The sequence below is a fragment of the Silurus meridionalis genome, chromosome 8, assembly GCF_014805685.1.
Source record: "Silurus meridionalis isolate SWU-2019-XX chromosome 8, ASM1480568v1, whole genome shotgun sequence".
Classification (NCBI taxonomy): domain Eukaryota; kingdom Metazoa; phylum Chordata; class Actinopteri; order Siluriformes; family Siluridae; genus Silurus; species Silurus meridionalis.
The window spans coordinates 3,925,946-3,946,961 of NC_060891.1; the positions used below are offsets into that span (position 1 = coordinate 3,925,946).

The window sequence follows — 21,016 nt, forward strand, 5'->3', positions numbered from 1 at the left end:
AATTGTATTTTATTCTAAGTTTGGGAGTGGGGATAAGTGTTGTGTTAAATGTGACTAGAAATGGACAAATTAGACATGTTTACTAATCAATAACAATTGTAAGAAAACTGAGTGTGAGATGAATACAAATCTAAAAATCCACGTGTTTATTATCGTCCTGTAATTAGACGTCCCTTTATTGTGTGTGTGTGTGGGTTCAGTAGAGTGACTGAGTGGATCGTGCACTTTGTGTGTGTGTGTCCAAGTCCATAAATTTGTGATTTTAAGCATGTTCTACTACACACAGTGTGTTTTATAGCCAGTGTGTGTAATAGACTGGATCTTACACTTCTCCAGTGTGTGTGTGTGCGTGTCTTTGCACATGCACGCAAGTATTTAATTTAGTGTACAAGCGCACTTGTATGCTTGTTCTACAACACGTGTCTGTATGCTTTGTGTGTAAAATAGACAGAGTGTGTGTGTTCAGAAAAGCAGACTTATGGTCCGGATCATGCACTTCTCCAGTGTGTGTGTGCGCCTATGTCTATTATTTAGTGTATGAGTGTAACTAAGTGTGTGTGTCTGTTAGACTCTATAATTTAGTGTAGTTTTAAGTGGCAGGTTTGTGGATTCGGCGGAACAGTGATAGACTGCACTGTGCACTTCTCCTGTGTGTGTGTGTGTGTGTGTGTGTGTGTGTGTGTGTGTGTGTGTAGATTTACATTTACAGCATTTGGCAGACACCCTCATCCAGAGCGACTTAGGTTGACCTTATTCATACAAATGAGCAGCTATGGGGTAAGGGGCCTTGCTCAGGGGCCCGGGAGTGGCAGACGAGTGTGGCTGGGATTTAAACTCACAACCTTCAGATCCAAAGTCCAATGCCTTAGCCACTAAGCTACACCCTTCCCACCTCCATCATATGTGTGTGTTTTGTGTGTTAGTGCGTTTCCGTGTGCTCACAGCCCAGATGTTTAATGGTGTTAGTCTGTGAACCAGTAGTACATTCATTCAACAGGTTAAACACAAGACCAACAAAAAATATCAGCAAAGTTAGTAAAATTCTTACTAAGAATATTTTATTAAAATAAAAGGGGAGGGAGGGAAAGGGGAGGGGGGGGAAGGAGAAAGGGAAGGAGTCAGGGGTTAATAAGAAAATAACAGCATACACCATGAAAACTAAATGCAGGCATTGTGTGGGGAAAAAAAAATCTCCACAAGAAAAAGAAATAGAACAAAGTTACTAATGAGTTAAACAAGCTAGAGATCATCATCAGCAAGAAAACAAAACATAACTGCTGGAAAGGCAACGCTCCCGACAAGAGAGAGACTTCTGAGTGAGACAGCAAAAAAGTTGGTGAGTTTAAAAAAGAAAAAAAAAAAAAAGAATTTGTAGTGGGCATTGAAGAAAAAAAAGAGCCAAAAGAGTGATTTATAATATACATATAAAATGAAGTTAGAAAAATACATTAGAAACCTGTAACAATGATTGTAAATTACATTATTATACATGTATTAGGCAGGCAGGAGAGAATACACAAGATTTCTCTGAAAACCTGATGGACTAAATCGAGCGTTAAAAAAAAAAAAAAAAAAAAAAAACGACGAGCGACAGCATGGAGGAACATCGCACAGGGCTTCGCATCCTAATACTGCTTCTTAATCAGGGCTGTCTGATATTGCATTTCAGTACGAATACACACAAATGAGCGTCTAATACTGAAGGAAAAATTATAAAATAAAGAATTGAGGAGATTGACCTGTCGTGTGTAACAGCTTGAGAGGAGAGTGAAGCAGGCTGCCATCAAGGGAAATATATATTGTATACATTTTAGATTTTGTTCTGTAAGAAATAAACCTGGCTTTTTTTTTTTCAAATGCTGCAGCTTGAAAGCTAAATTAAAAAAATGACAAAATTAAAATAAATAAAAAAATTGGCAGAAAAATTACTCATGCAATGGGGGAAAAAGTTATTTTAAAAAAATGAATTAAAAAAATCTAACCTCAATAATAAAAAAAAAAAAAAAAAAAAAAAATTGAGGCAAAGCAGCAAATTACGAAAAAACAAAAAAAAAAAAGGTCAGTATACAAATCCAATTTCTTTTTTTTTTTTTTTTTAAATGGCAGTTTGCTTCAAACTGTAACACCACACACATGGATAGGAAACAAATAAATTGTTTTGTTCAAATGGCATAAAGGGAATATATGAGAGAGAGAGAGAGAGAGAGAGAGAGAGAGAGAGAGAGAGACGTGTAACCTAATCTCGGGAAGACAAATCATGGCACGTAGTTAGCTGGTCAAATGACTGCTTTTCTTTTCTTTTTGCATAGAGTAGATTGAGTGGCACAGCTGGGTGACGATCGAACCTCATCACACTGTCCTTCTCTATACGCTAAGCACCGTCGTCGCTGACGCACAATATTACTGTAACACAATGTAACTCGGAGAGAGAGAAAAAAAAAACCCCACCAAACGATCAATAAGGCACATTTTTCCTCCCCTTTACTAACACTTTTAATGCTCAGAACTAGGAATACTCCTTTCTTGGTTTTTCATCGCCAATAGCAAAAACCTTTTTTTTTTGTTTTTGTTTGTTTTTTTACACAAAAATCTTTTTTTTTTTTTCTTCATTTTTTATTTCATTTTGTAACTGCAAGTTAGGTATAAAAAAAAAAAAAAAAGCTAAAATTGGCAAAAATATATTTCTTTCTCCAGCACCCTGTAAAAGTATCTAATTTTGATCGGTTCAGCATCTTATTATGCAACAACGTTATCTACATTAGTATACATATTTTAATATATTTATATATATCTATATCTCATGTATGTATAAAGCAATTTGAACAGGCAGACATGGCTTTCACATCCTATTTTTTTTCTTGAGAAAGAGTTCAGGAGCTGATCTATGGACTATGAAAAAATAAAAATTTGAAAAACAAAAGAAATTGTGGGATATTATGGATGAGAATTGATTTTTTTTCCTTAAAAAAAAAAAAAAAAAATAATAATAATAATAATACAAAAATTAAAAAAACCCAACAGGATCAATCGCATTCTAAATTAATTTTTTATAACTGCCAATATTAGTTAAAGAATAAAAAAAAAAAAAAAAGTGAACATGTAGGGAAAAATACTGTAGTATTATAGATTTCATATATGTATGTATGTATGTATGTGTGTGTGTGTGTGTGTATATATATATATATATATATATATATATATATATATATATATATATATATATATATATATAAAAGAAAGGGGGGAAAAAAAAAAAAAACAAAGGTATGTACAGAACTCCTGTTTTCTTCACTTCCTGTCTAATCCGTCCATGATTCGTAGTGTTTCTGAAATATTTTTTTTAAATTCAACCTAAACGAGACTGAAGCACAGTGGCCGAGTGGATTATTGTAGAAAATGTTCATGCTATTTGACCGTATGTCAAACGTACACATCACATCACACACACCTTTATACTAAAAGAAGGATCCTTCTGCGCTTACATACATTATTATATAGCGGAAAAAAAAAAAAAAGATCAAATTGTAACCCTTTGGCTAAATACACACACGTAATACTTAATTTTTTTTTTTTGTCTTTTGTCTCACAGCTCATTCGAAAGAAAGAAAAAAAACTCTATAAACTTCAGGCACTGTATTTTTGAGGCTGAGGGGTGTTTGGGGTGGCATAGGTGAGTAAACTAACTCCTCCTGCCCAAATCTCTGCAGCCATAAACATCCTAGATTTACTGAGAATACTCTGAAATACTCTTCTTAACCCTATCCTGCCCCACACACACACACACACACACACACACACACACACACACACACACACACACACACACACACACACGCCTGAGATGGCACCCAAAATGCAGGTATGATTTTCCTATAATTAAAAAAAAAATGAAAAGAAAAACAATAAAAGAAAAGGTAGTTTCTTTCCCAAGCAGTCGGTCATTTTAGCCATGCAGTCGCTTTAGCGTCAGCTACATAGGCGCACCCAGAATGAGTCAGCATTGTGAAAAATTCATAGATGTATGAAAGAAAAGGGAAAAAAAAAAAAAAACATTGCTACACATGACAATGACAGAACAAGTTTGTGTGAGTGGGTTTCTTTCTTTCCTTCCATTTTTTCCCCCAAAAATTTCTTTAATTTGTAATTTTTTACTGAATTTTTTTATATTTTTTTTCTCAGATATTAGAACTTAGTGGGGATGTGCAGGTTAAATTAACACAAGTCTGGGTTTTTTTTATTGCTTATTAACTCAGTGCAGATTTTTGTTTTTGCTACCAAGAACATCACCCAGCTATTAAGTTTTGGGGGGGAAGAAAGAAAGAAAGAAAGAATAATAAAAAAAAAGAAACAACAGTAAAAAAAAAAAAAAGGTAGTTACAGTTGGTAAAAAAAAAAAAAAATCATCACACAACTTGTGGGTTTGTAGGCATCTGATCTCGTTGTGGTTTGTGTTGGTTTGTGTGTTAGGGTCACAGGTGCCACTCATTTTGTATTTTTTTTTCTCAGCGTCCAACAGGCTAGCAAAAGGCAATTACCAGTTAATCTGATCAGCAGGCAGGCTTGGGGCGGCTCATCATTGGGTGAAGAGTTCAGAGGTCAGAGGTCATTTGTTAGTTGCCGGTGGCGGCTAGGTGGTTAGGAACAAAAAAAAAAAAAAAAAAAAAAAAAGATAGAGAAGGATATTAGTGTCAGCAAGAAAAGACTGAAATGACATCATTTTAACACTAAAATGAATGCAATTATCTGTCCAAAAAAAAAAAATCCCACCTTCACCCCATAGCCAAGAGACAAACAACAAGCTAAATCTGGTTATAATCATGATAAAGAGCATCATGATCAGGAAAATAAACGGACAAACACACACAGCCCCGCCATCCCTTTAACCTCAGTGTTATAATTATGATGTTATTAACGTTACAGCGCTACGTCGCCCCGTGTACCAACAAACAAAAGCCGAGGAATGTCAAACAGACACGGGGGGAAAAAAAAAAGCTAGTAATGTTTTAGTGTCTTTTCTGCGTTGGAATGCGGGTTACAGACAGCGATTAGTGGTAAAGGGGGAGGGGCTAAAAGGCATCCGGACTAACGCTGGATAAGAAATAAACACTAAGACTAAATTTTGCTTTTAAAAAAAAGAGAGAGTCCCTTTTTATTTTTTTCTGTAATTATGTACAGGAGTGAATACATTTCCTAGAAAATATATCAATGTGTGTACATACACACACAAACAGCACCTTTGTACGTAAAAAATATATAATAAACAAAATAAATAAAATGCAGACCTGCCAACAGTAAGGAGAAAGAACACATAGCTGATAAATGCCTATAATAAACCTGTGAAATATACTTTTCTATACGTGTTTTTTCCCCCGTCTTCCCAATTTGCAGCCAACTGACTAAATCTACTTCGTCCCACCAGGGACGCCAACCCGTACTTCCTGCGAGACACCCCGAAAAAACGTTCGCTTTCGGCCCTCTTCTGCATTCACAAGCTCAAGAATGCATTGTGAAAGAGGGAAAGTAGGCGGGGCTTACAGTAAACTATTTGAAGCACTGACAACTGTCAATCTCGGGTATGGACACGTGTCTTCTTGGTTTGTGTATGTGTAGTGTGCATATATGCGTAGACGAGATGAGAGGGATCACAATTGTGAGGCAAATTGGGTTGGCGCTTACAGTAAAATGTGCAATTTTTCCAACAGATCTTGTGTATGTACATAGAAATGTATTCATGATGTTGACTTGATATTACTACTGTGAGACAAGGGGAATGGGCGGGGCGCCCATTAAACCGCCAATCATTTCTACGACGGCGTTTGAGTGCCAAGTTAAAAGAAACAAAAATCTAAGATCACGAGTTATCAAAGCAATACGAGAATAAATTCGAAATATTTTGAACAAGTTGTGAGAATAAAAGATTAAAGCTGTTAAACCCCCCCCAAATTTCCGATTTTCTTTCGCCGGAATTTGTGATAACGATAGCAGCGTAATCCGACGTGAAAATACGAAACTGCTGGCAGGTCTGCAGACGAGGTAACCAGAATGAAACGTGTCTCCACATTCAAGTATTATAAATAAATAATAAATAAGTAAAGTATTACATCCTATTTTTTTTTGTGAACATAAAGAAGGAATGTTTCCTGGTTGATATATAAATCTGTACATCTGTAAAATCAACAAAACATCTCAAACATCTGTATGAGGGGGAAAAAACAAAAACAAAAAAAACTATCTAACCATAAAAAAAAAAAAAAAATGACACCAGGAGCAATATTTCAGATTGTCAGTTTTTTTTTCCCGCATTTATAAAATAATAATAAAGAAAGAGACATATAGGAAGTGTGTTCTCTAACTAACCTCTGTCTGCGGTCACTATCCTTTGGTAAGGATGGACCCGTGAGTCATGTCTCCGCACTTTAGTAGCCATTGCACCTAGATCGTAACAGGTCCATAAGGTTAGACACATTCAGAAGCCCAACAGCCAGACGGAACCCATCGAGCTTCACCTCGGAGATCGATTTATTTCATTGTTTAAGGAATAAATTGTAAATCTTGACCTGAGGTTGCGCTCGAGGTGCTCGGTCTGGCTTCACAGACTTTTTAAAATGCATTCAAACGTTCACACATTCACAAATATGTTCACTTTTGGACAAAAGTTTGTGGACACCTTTTTCACATTTAGCCCTGTCCGTTCTTATAATAACCTCCGCTCTTCTGGGAAGATGTTCCACTAGATTTTGTGGAGATTTGTGTAAGATTCAAGTCAGGTACTGATTTAGGGGAGATAAGGAGGCCTGGGGGTGCAGTGTTCACAATCAACATGTTCAAAAGGGTTGATATTGGAGCTGTTTAGCAGGAGATCTTCCTCTGGAACCCATGCTCACCATATCTTTATGAAGCTGGCTTTGTGCACGGGGGCGCTGCCACACTAGAGTTACATTTACTGCGAGTTTACTGAATTCGGTATATACACCGATGAGGCACGTATGACCGCCTGCCTAATATTGTGTTGGTCCCCCTTTTGCAGCCAAAACAATCCTGACCCATTAAACATTAACAGCATCAACTTCTTCAGCACATTTAACTACAGAAGCTACAGTTGGATAAATGTATAAAACCATAATGTTTATGCCTTATCCATGTTTAAACACATATGTTAAATCAAATACTTGAATTTTTGATAATGAACATGATCAGGTGTCCCAATACTTTTGTCCATATAGTGTACACTTATAAATATATATAAATAAAAGTTCACACTATGTCTATGAAGAAAACCATGACTAGGAATGCAAAGTGTACTCCTAATGCATGCTCATTACATTTTATATTCTTCAGAATCTAAATGCAGCATAAAACACCCGGGGATTTCACAGTCATTTTGAGACAGGTGGGCAAGGGGAAAAAAACCCAAACAAAAAAAAAAAAAAAACACGTCCATTAGGAACTGAGTCGTAAACACTACTAATGAGGTCGATGTCCTCCGAGGTCAGAGAGAATAAAGTGTCTGTTTTCTAGTCGTGGTCTTTAATTTTTGGCCGGGGTAAAAAAAGAAAGACAGCAAGAGGAGGGGTGGGGGGTGTCAGAGTAGAGAAAACTGAAGGAGAGGGAAGGAAGGAGACTAAAAGAAAGACAGAAGAGACCGATGTAGAGAGACAGAGGCAGTGAAAGAAAGAAAGACTGAAAGGGGGGACAGAATGAGAGAGAAAAGGGGAAATCTTGTGGAAGAATAAAACAGATGTAGGGAGAGAAAGAGAGTGATACACAGAGATGGAGACGTATGAAGAGAAAGAGAGGATAAAGTTAGAAAAATGAAGCAGGAGAAACAGAGGGAAATAAATGAAAGGTTCTGAATCAGTATCTGGTTCGGGAAATGAGAGAACTCTAATCCTCCTCCTGCTCCACTGAAGGATCTGTAGACTATCTTGTGTAGGGATTCATCTCTGTAATTCCCTCATTGTTTATAGAAAAGAACTTTCAATCTGGAACGAAGAGGAGTGCAGAGACTAGAGGGCTCAAGATAAGATGATAAAGACGGAGGAGGATAAAGGTGTGTGTGTGTGTGTGTGTGTGTGTGTGTGTGTGTGTGTGTGTGTGTGTTGGTGGGTGTTGACCACTCACTGCAGGACTTACAAGCAACCATGCAGACTGCCTGACATACCACAGGATAGAAGGAAAGAGAGAGAGAGATGAAGTGAGAGAGGGGGGGATAAAGTAAGAGAGAGAGAGAGAGGCAGAGAGAAAGGTGTGCAAGCAAGCATGTCCCTATCACTCTGAATGTTGACAGGGTGTGTGTGTGTGTGTGTGTGTGTGTGTGTGTGTGTGTGTGTGTGTACACAAGGGAGTCCTAGCTTGCACAGACTTTGTTTTGCCCTACAGAACCCTGGACAGTAACAAACAAACAAAAAAAAAAGCCCAGGAGATAAAAGGATGGAGAAACTGTCATGTTTAAATGAGGAAGCATCCTCGCCACCTGTCTCACACACATCTGTCCTTACATCACCCCTGTCCAACACCAGGCCTCAGCTACTTAGCACGTATTTACCTTGAACTAAGTCCTGGGCAGCGCTTGGCATGGCCATGTCAAAGCTGCCCCCGTAAAACATTGCGGCGGTGCCGTCCTGATGCCCGCCGAAGCCTGAAGCACCAAGCCCCCACGCCCGCTTACCTAGGACGCCTCCGTGCTCGATCGGGTACTCCAGGAGGGAGGTCGGCGCCAAGGCATACGGATAGTCGTAGGGTGTGGCGTAGATGATGCCCGCGTCCGGCGCCGGGGGCACCAGCGTTGGGGTGGCGTTGGGCAGCATGGCGGGCATCTGCGCGGGACGGATGAGGTTCATGATAGGAGCCCCGCCCGGGGTCGGGGGCCGCAGGGCGCCAGGAGGAAGTACCTGACCCGCGGGGGCGGCGATCAGCCGAGGGCCCTGAGCCGCTGCGGCCGCCGCTGCAAGAGAGAAGGCAAGGTTCGCTGGTGAAAGAGAGACAGAGCGGAAAAACAGACAGAAGACAGGAAAGAGATGGAGGAGGAAAGGAGGATGAAAGGGCGGGACAGTTGTATTAAATATTAAGGACACACATTTACGATGCGTGGACGTGAAAAAGACAGGTGGAAGAAGAAAGAGAGAAAGAAGCGAAAGCAGATTTGGAGATTAAATTTTTTAGTGGAAGCGGAAAAACGAACAGAGGAAGGAAAAAAAAAAAAGAAAGAAGGGAAAAAAAATTTCATTAGTTCATGCAAATGATCAACAGTGAACTAAAAAAACACAACAACTCGAGACTGAAACCAAAAACAAGCCCCATAAGCAACTTAATAAAAGGGCAAATAAATGAACTAAACACAAACAACAAATTCGATGCACAGAACAAAAATCAAAGCAAAGGTCACATGATCGTGGCAAACCAGAGCATCTCTCGCAGCGAGCATGCAGCGGTGTGGACAAGTTGTGGCGGCCATGTTGGTTAGAATAATTGAGTCATTCATATATTGTACAGAAAGTAAGTTGAAAGGTCTCATCTGGTCAGTGTGTCTCTACATCACTAGCTACAATCATTACTATCATAATAAATAAATATCAAACAAACACAAAGCATGTGAGCATCTTGACATGATCTCTGTAAGCATTCCGCATGTGGCCCCGAAATATCGCCAGACTACTTTTAAACCAAAAACAACTTTTTCTTTCTTCGGCTTTTAATTTCTAAAGGATTTTACGTTTCAATTCATCTAATCAGTGTTTCTTGTCTGATATTTTTTTGTGAATAGGGTTGCAGGAATTTTCAAGGCTGGAACATTTCCATGGGAATTAATAGGAATAGACTGGAAATTTACAAAATGGCAGGTTAGCCTATAACTGGGAACTTAAATGTATTTGGAATAAAGAAATCTTGTGGGATAATCTTCGTTAAAACTACCAGATTCAATGCAATTTGATCTGCACACAGCACACTTACTGCAAGGCTACTCAGGCCACGCCCCCTACATGTACTATACTTAACATAATTTCTTCAATCCCGCACATCAAAAAAAATTGCAGAGTATTTATGTGACTGTACTAAATATTACATGAATGTGTTCAAAACTTACAAAACGATAGAATTAAATCAAAAACAAATGTCGTTTAGTTAAATTGATATTCGTTTGCAGGCATGTGAGCTTATGACCTAACAAAATGTTTATATTTATGTTTGCATATGATACAGTTTATATCAATTTTCTCAAATTTCTAATTAATTCCCAAAAATTCCTAGTAAGTTTCCAACTTGGAATATTTCCAAAATTCTCCAGATGAAGTTCCCATAAAACGTTACCGGAAACTTTGCGAGTTGTGAATACTCAATTTTTTCATTTATACAGGTGCTATATAAATAAAATATGGATTTTTTGGATATCAAACAGGGACGTTTGATAATTGTGAAACGGGAATTTGATCCAGAAGGTGGGGTTTATCGAACATTACAGAAATGCCACCTGAATTAGACAGATTAGACAGGGATGAACAGTAAAACACAAAATATCACTGACTGTACAGCGTTTGAATATCATTATGAAATGATTCTTTATAGAGCTACACCAACGTGCAGTTCTCCTCCTGTTTTCCGGATCTGCAAGATCCATCCTCATACCCTTCTTCATACCCTTCCCACATGAAGATTTGAGTGTACTTTGGATAGTTTCAATCAGGAACCCATAAAGATGGATTTGGACTGTAATAACTATGAACAGGTTGCTACAATGGTTTATAAACCCTCATCACAGTCACTTCTGAGGTTATTAGAATACACGAAGGGTTATTAATAAATGCTTGTAAGAAACTAGTGTTCAGCCATCAGTGGTTTTTACCATAATTACTAGATTATAAAGCAAATAGTGTTTTGTTCAGCTCGAGCAACATGGCAGAGCCAAACTGAAACCGCCTTCATGTGGACGAGATCTTTATATCTATATCTCTATCTCTCTCTCTCTCTCATATTAAAGAAAAATGTATTACAAAAACATTCAGCCAGTAAAGAAAAAAAAAAAAAAAAAGTGTCCTAGTCATAAATATTAATGATACCATTTCCCTTGAAAAGGAGCATCAGCATTAATATTCATGAGGAGGAGGAGCCATATGTGCAAATATGAGAATATGAATTCCTGAGCTTGGTACGATTACAGGGCATCCGTGGTGCAGGCGCACACACACACACACACACACATCATACAGCGTGTGAGTGATTTTAGCTGCTCACTTTACATTTACAACTTTCAACAGGAGAGAGGAAGAGGAGGAGAGATGAATGTGAGTGAGTGAGAGGTGTGTGTGTGTGTGTGTGTAAATGAGCTGAATGAGTGAGTATGCGGATGAGAGTAAGGAGTATAGGTGAGTGTGTGTGAATGAGTGATGTGTGTGTGTGTGTGTGTGTGTGTGTGTGTGTGTGCGTGTGCGCTTACGAGCTTTAATATTGGTGTCTCTGTAGGTTCCGTTTAGGATGGCCAACTCCATCAACTGCATTTTTTTCAAGTTGTCTTCTCCTTCTGCCTGTAGATGAAGAAGAGGAGAAACAACATTATAGTACATTATTTGTTACATAGCCCCTGTGTGTGTGCGTGTGTGTGTGAGAAAACGCCGGCCCTGTCAATTTCAGCTTGTATAAATAAACACGCAGGCAGCGACTGTGCTCATTACCGCTAAATTAGAGCAAGGAAATTATTCACAAGGAAGCAATTAGAAATGCTATCCTCCCATCTCCAAACCAACACACGACAAAAAAGCTGTACCACTCACAAGCCTAACACACACACACACACACACACACAAAGACAACCCCCACCCGCCCCAACGGTTGGTTGAAGCCACATTTTAATGGCACTAACAAAATGCGCTAAAAGACTCAAACGATCACTGCACTTCATTTTTTCAATTAATCCTGAAGGTGATCAGCTACAAGCTTATCTTAACTTATCCATCTATTCTTTGAACAATCAATTCATCCATCAACTTATCCATTCCTCCCATCTAGTCCATCAATCCACCCATCAGTCAATCCATCCATCAATCCACTCATCTATGAATCTATCCATCCGTTAACCCTTTCTTTAAGTCTTTATAGAAATCTCAGGAGATAATAAATACTGTTATCAGTCTTCACTCCAGACTTTTCACCACAAAATCCGATTTCTCAGAAAGTCTGGTTGCAACGTGTCCTGGCGTCTGAACGCGAGTTCTTTTAAATGTCTACTGTTACGCATTGTATAGCAGCACACTGCTGTCTGCCTGCCTACACACATGAATGTGAAGGTAAATTAGTGCTTTTTATCTATAATAAAACTCATCACTGAATAAGACTGCAGCTGTTGGAGTTGAAGCTTCGGGTCAGAAATCACGCAGGAATTAAAGCACAAGCTCAAGGCTCAAGGCTTCCATAAAAGAATGTGAAAACTCCTTAAGCAGGAGAGGAAAAAAAAAAAAAAAAGTAGGATCTAAGACCTATTATAGCATAATATGCTGGAAATTCATACGGAAGAAAAGAAATCACGATCCAGAAGCCTGATATTCTGATCAGCGGGTAGGCCACAGCTGGCGTGCAGGATGCTTCGAATAAGATGCTTACTTTTCCGATTCTGGAATTTTTTTTTCTTATAGACTCGCTGTGCATTCGCTTCACGAATGTAGGTTCCACGGCCGTTTCGCTTTCTCTTGATTTGGTTTTATGTTTCTATAAATAAAACGGCAGCCTTGCCAAAAGTTCAGAGACGCGGTGTGTGGCTCTCTGCCGTAATCTGAACCCGAGTCTGAAGCGTCAGCGCCATCATGTGAAAAGTTAATTAGACACCTGAGTGGAACGTAGTCATGGCAGAAGTGTGGGGAAAAAAAAGGAAAAAAATTTGAATAAGAGAAAAGATTGCGTTCCCTTAGTTTTTTTTCTTTGGTACTCTGAAGACTATTCACGGTCTGACAAACATGTCAGCCTGAGATGATGCTCATCAAGCAGTCAAAGATGATGGTGTGGAGGAGGATAAAGTTCCAAAAAGTCCCTGTATGATCGTACAAAGCTAATACAGGCAGGAAGATGCTCCGAGCACTCGACTGATGAATACTGAGTCATGCATTCCAGAATATATGGATAATCATCGTCCTGTGTGTGATTGTGTGTCTCTCGCTCTTTTTCTCTGTATACAAGTGTGTAGAATTCTTAATGTCTGCTTGCGTTTCAGTCTGGATCGCCGAGTCAGCTTGTGCAGGTGCACCTTATGACTGTGTGCGTCAAAGTAAAGCCGAAGACAAATCCAGAAACGGTTTAAGCCCAAACGTCAGTGGTGAAAGCTGAACACCGGGGCTGCGGTCTCTCCCTCTCAGCTTACTCGTGACCAGACCTGACTCATCGAGCCCAGAGTGCACACAGCAACCATGCACCAGACCTCTGATGGAAGGAGAGAAGCTCTTAAAGGTTTTAAGAGGGATTTCAAAAGAGCTAATGAGAGTTGAAAGAAAGGTGAAGACGACTGAGGCCCTGTGCCGATGAATCATACAGACCAAACCAAATAAACGCAGAAACACACTCTGTCTCGCATCTGCCAACATACGCTCGACCCTAAATACAGAACCTTGACTAGAACGGTCAGCTTGACAGGGAACATTGAGTGTTAGCATAAAAGCTAAACAGTATGAGTAACGTTTGTACAGAAGAAGTCGCAAGCCGATGTCGTTTCCTGGGCTGGCAAGCTTTCGTCTTGCTGATGTTCTGGACGTGCTGTGCCACAGTTTGTCATGGTGTCAACAGGATAAAAAAAAGTTATGGCTGTATATCAGCAGCTAGTTCCTTACTCGAGTTGCTCTCGCCACTTTGGTATCTGGTTGCGCCTCTTTAAAAACACCGGACTCGTGTGTAATCTCATTCTGGCAACCCCGGTTTCGGAGCACAGCGTATGTGGATTGCAAACCCTCGAGCTGTGTTCTCCAAAGCAAACGAGGAACCCCTTCATAACCCCACGGTAACCCCACCTAGCAAAGCCCAGAGCAGGTTAATTAGTACAGAAGCCGCAAGACTGATGTTTTGTATCCGTTTTCAGTCATGCGGTACCTCGAGACTTCAGTAATGATATCTGAGTAAGCAAGGTTTCTTGCCTCGACTCTGAATAAAAAGGAACCTCGCTGACCTGCAGAAGATACCTTTTTTGTAAACTATTGTGCCAACCACAGAGGGGTGAAAAAGGCTTTTGCAAAGCAGAACAAAAAAGACAGATGGAAAAAAAAAAACGGAGAGAGAGATTGACAGGGTGACAAAGAGGAAGAGACAGCAGGAGAGGAATGTCCGAGTGAAGACATTTATTGAGAGCAGTGTGTCACTGGGCAGCAGGAATCCAGGATAGCTGAGGAGACTTCTCTCTTATATACAACGAAAGCCAAAAGAACAGGGTGAAAAAGACTCGAGAGAGGCACAAGCTACTTAATAAACCTGCTGCCATCAGGAGGAATCAAATGAAATCAGTGGTCTATTTGTGCAGGCACTGGAGCAGAGTAAAGGGAGGGGGGGGTCCTCGTCGCCTGGGACATCGAAAGCTGTATATAGACAATGAAAAGACCTTCATAAATAACGTACTACATGTGAGTTACACCGTTTTCTTCTTCTTACAGCTGCTCCCGTTAGGGGTCGCCCCCGTGAATCATCCGTCTCCATACCACCCTGTTCTCTACATCTGCCTCTTTTAAACCAACCTTCTGTGTGTCTTCCCTTTTCATATCCATAAACCTCCTCCTTGGCCTTCCTCTTTTCCTTCTTCCTGGTGGCTCTTAGAATTTCTCCACCAATATACCCCATGTCCCTATTCTTTCTTTCTCCCTTTCTTTCTTGTCACTATGTCCTAAACCTATTTACTACATTAAAATCATTCTGGTACCACACTGTCCTAGTCCTCCTGTTCTATTCGCTTCGTCCATATTTTAGGATAAACAAAAGGCGGTGTCTGGGAAACAGCTGTTGCGTGTACAAATGTTCCAAAAAAAAAAAACCTAAAAATCACACGATGTTTGTTCAGTTCTAACTGCGAATGTGAAGCAAGACCAGAAAAACGTCGGACCCTCTGCAACACCCACGCTTTACACAATACAGCTTGTGCAAAAGCCGACAGAACGCTCCCCAGACTAGGCTAGGAGACAGGGAAGAGTATCTACACAGGGGTCAGGAGTTTTTCAAACAGAATAACTGAATATGTAAACGTCCAGAAATCTTTGACAATGTGGTATTTTGTCATATTAGCATAATGCTGTCAAAAGAAAACTAAGCTTTTTACAGATTAAAACCTCACCCATGCGGATATATAATTTTTGATATATAGAAAAGGGGAGATTTTACAGCCACAAATGTTCCCAACCCAAAGAGATGGTCTCTGGTTTTGACTTTCAATCAGTCATTTTAATCCATTGTGCAAGTAGAAAAAAGTCCTGGGAGAAGTTCCTTGGGGAAGTTGGCCACCTGATGTGAGATTCCTATTGCTCGCTCTATTGGCTCCGCCCTCCCAAAACAATGCTCCACCCCCAACACCGTACAAATAATTCGCAACCAATGTAAACATATACTGTATATTAAACTTTAGCTAAAAAACAGGTAAATACTTTAAATGGGTAAGGGCAGAGGCGGTGGGGCAAGGGGTACTCACTGGCGCCCCCTCCAGCTGGTTGTGCCCTAGGCATTCGCCTACTTTGCCTATGCCTTTAAACGGTTAAATTTTTATTTGCATAACACTTTTCACAATGTCTCATAACAGCTTTACACAGATAAGAACAGCACTTAGAAAGCTGTATAGGAGTGGTCTCCAAAACGGTGCCCTGGATGAACAAACTTTATTAACCACCTTTACCACGCCATAGCATGCAACCTGGAAACCTAACACTATCCCCGTACCTTGCTTACACACTACAAGGAGGCTGTAAAACGAGGAAAAAGCACAAGAACGCCCTCTCAACCCTCTCAAATACTCGCTTTTATCACATCGCTCAACTCGACCTAATCCTACCTCACCCCAGAATGTGACAGATATGAAGTGTAAAAAAAAAAAAAAAGGGGAAAAAAAGGAAAAAGTACAAGCACAAGGTGGATGATTTAAATGAAGGCAAGGATAAAAAAGAACAGGATTTGTCAGCGTGTAATATGTAGGGCATCGGCGCTCAGGGAAGGTATTTAAACGGAAGCGCAGATGTTGGCATGAACTCGACATACGCCCTAGCAGAATGCAAAACAAGTGGACAGTAGGGAAGGATTCGGGTTGTTAAAAGAAAATATTTTAAGTGATACACAATTTAGACTTGCACAACACACTATACACCCCTCATGAGGCATCGGTCTGCTAGTCTCTCTCACTTTCTCTCTCTCTCTGTTTAGTTTCCTCGGCAAGACAATCTATTGTTCTGTCACTGTGATCCCTTAATACCTCCCCAATCGAGCCTGGAATATCTTGAAGGGGATTTGGCAAGGATGATTTGTGGCTTTAAACACTGCCGGATTTGCATCAGATTCAGAGATTTGGGAGTTTAAGCTGATCCGTGCCACCCGAGCCACCATATGCCATGACCTCAGCGCAACTAAAAGCCTTTAGAACACATTGTTCAAACTCTCCCTGGTTGGGTTTTTGGAGGCAAAAGGGAAGTCTGGTATAAATCAGAAAGCATGAATCAGCAGTCATGGAGAAATCAACTTGCAACAGATATTTTAAGGCTTCATCATTCTCGTTTCCTGCCAAGATGAAAACAAGAAGCACTTTTCTCCATGCAAAGAATTCGGTCGTCTTAAACACGGCGTTTGATCACGGCATGTAAGTAAAGCAATTAAACCATAATAACTGTCGACTTTAGTGCTGAGCTCTTCCACATGCCTCGGTATGGTGACTTGGATACGGCACTCATTAAAGTTAAATTAGACACTGTAATTGATCGTGTCAGCTGTGGAGGTCAGAGGCACAAAACTGTTACGAGTTGATGCCGTTTATTATCTGCAAAATCGCGAGCCACAGCCGCAATCCCTGACTACAGAGGTCATCAAAACCGAGCGTGGTAGCAAACAAATCTTTGCCTTCTCTCCCAGGATTCCAGTGGCAAGACTCTAATGTCCAAAGGCCACAACCTTATCAGGACAATGTTCCTCAGATCATGAGTCACCTAAACCTCTGAGAACAGCAGCAACAAACAGCAGGGGGTGTTGGGGGGACCTACAAGCAATGCAAAACAATTCTTTTCAAAACAGCATCAGAACAAGAAATGCCCAAATGAAAAGCTTTTTGATGGGAATTCTTCCGTGTGGCAACCAGAAAGTGCTGAAATTATGACTGGATATCCGAGTTAAAGCAACTGCAGGTTCAAGCTGCTGCCAGCTCACATTGAAACGAAAGCCCAGGGGCCTGCTAGTACCAAATGCTACACAAGCCCACTTCAAGCAACCTCTATCAACAGATTTTATTGGCACTTTCCAAAACACGAGCAGAATTCTGGCAGGCGGCAAGGATCTGCAGATAATTACCCCTTAACCCCGACAATAGGGCAGGTGGGGCAGTGCAACGCAAGAAAGCCCTGTGGGGGAGATCGATTTTGCGACGCCAGACAACTACACAAAACACCAACTGCTCAGCTGTGCAACTGTTCTCTTCCAACTAAAAGGATCAGGTTGATGTTCAAAGGGAGGCGCTCGGAAAGACATCTGCAGGGGGCTGTTTAGAGAGCCAGGACATATTACAGCCAGGACTACACTCTAGAGTCAGACCATGATGGATTGGCTTTATTTGATTTATCCTGACACCTTTTTAAAAAAAGGAGTGCAGGACAAGGCTTAGTAATTTCACAAGGTGGTGGCAGAGGTAGTTCCAGCAGATTTAAAATAATGGGGAGAAAAAACAACCCCAGAAAAATACTCTGAAGTGGTTTTCAGCACGATGCAAAACATTAAATCGGCTCCGCTCCAGAATTCCACATCCACTTTTCGATCTAAACGTGGTCATTTTTTTTCCGGCCTGGACTTTTCCGTTCTGAGCCTCCGCCCCTAATGAGGTGGGACGCATGCGAGTTGACTCCTCGTGGCGCAGCGGAACGAGCGATTGCAGCTGTGTTGAATCTCGTCTGGGAAAACGGTGCTTAATTTGTACACATTCCCACAAATAACATTCCTTTAAACCCTTTCTTGTGGCAGTTAAGAGGAGTTACACTTTATATTTAATCTTGCCGTGTATATAAATACAGACGCTCCCAACATTACGAGCGAGTTAAGTTCGAACGACCGTTCGTACCATGGATTTGTAGTACATTGTTATTGTGTTCATTATTGACTACGCATATCTCCTAATGATGGAAGAGCTATAAATACTATCAAATAAACAATATTCTAAAACAAATCGAAATACTGTATACAATATTTTGTATTAAGTAATAAAAAAAGAATAAAAATCAATAAATAAAAAAAATAGCTAGTGGCCGCTCTCCTCTGTTTTTTTTTTTTCGACTCCGAACAAATCTCATTTTGAGGACAGGTTTGTTCGTATCTGCAAAAGTTCGTCAAATGGGGAGCGTCTGTATATGTTTCATATGATGCTACTTTTGGAGAGAGAATGAGAATAACGTTTGGAACTGTATTGTTAGCGAGCCTCAAACCAGCTGTAGTTTAGGTTCGAGGTACACACAGGGACCAAAACCTGCTAACAAGTGCACTGATTGGAGCACAACAGAAAGTAATAAAGAATTCTGGCGTCTCTAGCAATTAACTGATCTACTGCACCTAAACCAGCTAGACTCTGTCCGGGACTCCTGTCCCTCGCTGAATGTGCCTAGCATTTCCAATGCTGTTATTCATATACAGATTTACATTTTAAAACCAATGCGTTGTCTCTATAGAGTACTAGTACTAACTAAAGACTTTATTGTATAATTAATGTTGCGTTCGCTTGAGGCAGGGGAGTAAACACAGCGCACTGCGCGATGTAGATGCCGTGTTTTGTTTGTAAATGTTTAATTATATTGCTAGTGTTGCCTCCATTGTTCACTATTACACTACTGCATTTGACACGTGTCACTAAGTTTTGTGAAGCGAGTCCACACTAATGAAAGTTTTAACATTGCAATTAGTACTGATTGACTGTACACAAGTATCCATAACTGTACTGTTTGTCCTGAAGCTTATCGGTAGGTCCGGTCTTGACCCAATCATATGTCGGTCCAAACAAATGCCAGTTTTCGCTACCCATCCCTAGTGCGCACGTTTCTGCAGCACAAGTACTCAAATTCTGGTAAAACTGTATTAGTTTCTTTCCATTGTTTTGTTAAACCCCCTGTCCCCTGAGCAAGACAAAAAAGAATACAAAAATACTGCTTAAAGGCTAGGACCAGTTGAACATTTTCCATGCTTTTAGATGTTCTCGAACCATCTTGAGGGACATGTAGCATCCCGTGAGCAAAAAACAAAACAACGGATCAGACACATGCACACAAGTCTGGGGTAGATGCAGGCCTGGAAGCTCTACCTACAAGAAAGTGCCTTCCTTGAATCATGGTCACCTGCGGTATTCCCCTATATTCTCGTAGTCAAACTGCTCTCAGGAAAAAAATAAAACAAAAGCGAGAATCCCTCTGTATCCGTTGGGAAAAGTTTACACCGTGAGCAATCCGCGTGTTTAAGTGAACGCCAACAAGCCCTGCGGTCACCAATGGAAGCCATACACCATCCTGAGCAAACATTTGAAATCCCACAGACGCATCATGAGCGAGTGTTCAGCTTCCCAGTCAAGATGAGCACCATTACACCGAAACAAAAAGGAAAAACAAACATGATGAGATGTCAGACTCTATAAATTGCACGTCGCCCTCGTTTTTTTTTTTTTTTTTTTTTAACTGCTCAAGGCAGCGTGGCAAATGCAAAACAGTGGAAGGGAGGAGAAAAATAGGTGTATTCATTGTTTATCGCTTTAGAAAATGCAATTAACTTGAAAGAGAATGAAATTCCGGGAATGAAAATGGAGCAAATGTGAAACAAATACAAAACGGAAAACGAGACGGGTACATAACCTTAACAGGAAGATGTTTTATTCCAAGCCGTCAGCACACCTTGTAATTATATTTAATAAAAAAAAACTAACAACTACACAATAATTTACTGATAAGTAGCACTTTAGAATAGAAGCTTCATCGAAAACAATGATTTGTGAATGAGCGGTTCACTGTAAAAATAAAAACGTCCTGGTACACTTATTGTGATTGAACAGATGTTTAAATATATGGTATAAAATCAGGTGGTTACCCCAATATAACCTGAAAATATTTTAAGTCAAGACAGTATGGGGTAGTTCACTGTAGTTTGTTAATAATGTAACAAATTACAAGACATCATTTAGCAAAACATGGCAATTTACTACCACTACAGTAAGGTTTCAAATTTACGGTATGTATTTGGAGCAAGAAACACCAAACACCGAAATGAGGCATCACACAAAGTGGGAGATGTGTACATCCTGGCAGTGTCCCCATGTATTGGACGAAAATTTAAATGCTGCACAAAAATTTATTTTTATATATATTTTTTATTTTGTATCACGATCGTCAGAAGGTTACCTGCGGCCCGGGTTCGATCCCCGGTCAAGAAACCAACCCTAGCCATTAGGGTCGCACAAGCCTTTGTGCTGGTCCCAAGCCCGGATAAATGGGGAGGGTTGCGTTAGGAAGGACATCCATTGTAAAACATGTGCCAAATCAAACATGCGGATGATCCGCTGTGGCGACCCCTAATGGGAGAAGCCGAAAGAAAGTAGTATCACGATCGTCAGTGTAAAATCTAACATGTTGAATCATCGTAACTCTGGGACTTCTTGAATACGGCATGTTATAAAGAGCAAAGAAAAACGTAAGACAAGTAAAAATTCCCTGACCGAAGCAACTTTTTAGCCATAGCTCACATACACTATTTCCAAAAGTATTGGGTCACCTGGTCATAAGTACGGTATGTGATTTTTGATTCCACATTTACTGCTAATTTGCTCTTATAATTCCCTCCACTCTTCTGGGAAGAT

The 21,016-nt window shown here is 40.2% G+C and overlaps 1 protein-coding gene across 4 annotated transcripts in view; it reads right to left on the bottom strand.

Annotated features, from left to right (window-relative positions):
- Positions 1–3,618: 3,618 nt before the first annotated feature.
- The window catches only part of qkia (QKI, KH domain containing, RNA binding a), a 64,760-nt gene continuing 47,362 nt past the window's right edge, over positions 3,619–21,016 (bottom strand). Inside the window, exons 5-8 of one of the 4 annotated variants that reach the window (XM_046855352.1) lie at positions 11,432–11,519; positions 8,546–8,944; positions 6,358–6,432; positions 3,619–4,627 (exon numbers count right to left, since the gene is read on the bottom strand). In XM_046855352.1, coding sequence (XP_046711308.1) covers positions 4,611–4,627; positions 6,358–6,432; positions 8,546–8,944; positions 11,432–11,519 — 579 coding nt within the window. In that variant the 3' untranslated portion in view covers positions 3,619–4,610. Of the gene's footprint in view, positions 4,628–6,357; positions 6,433–8,545; positions 8,969–11,431; positions 11,520–21,016 lie in introns of all 4 variants that reach the window. The other 3 variants (XM_046855351.1, XM_046855354.1, XM_046855353.1) reach the window with 3 other exon arrangements.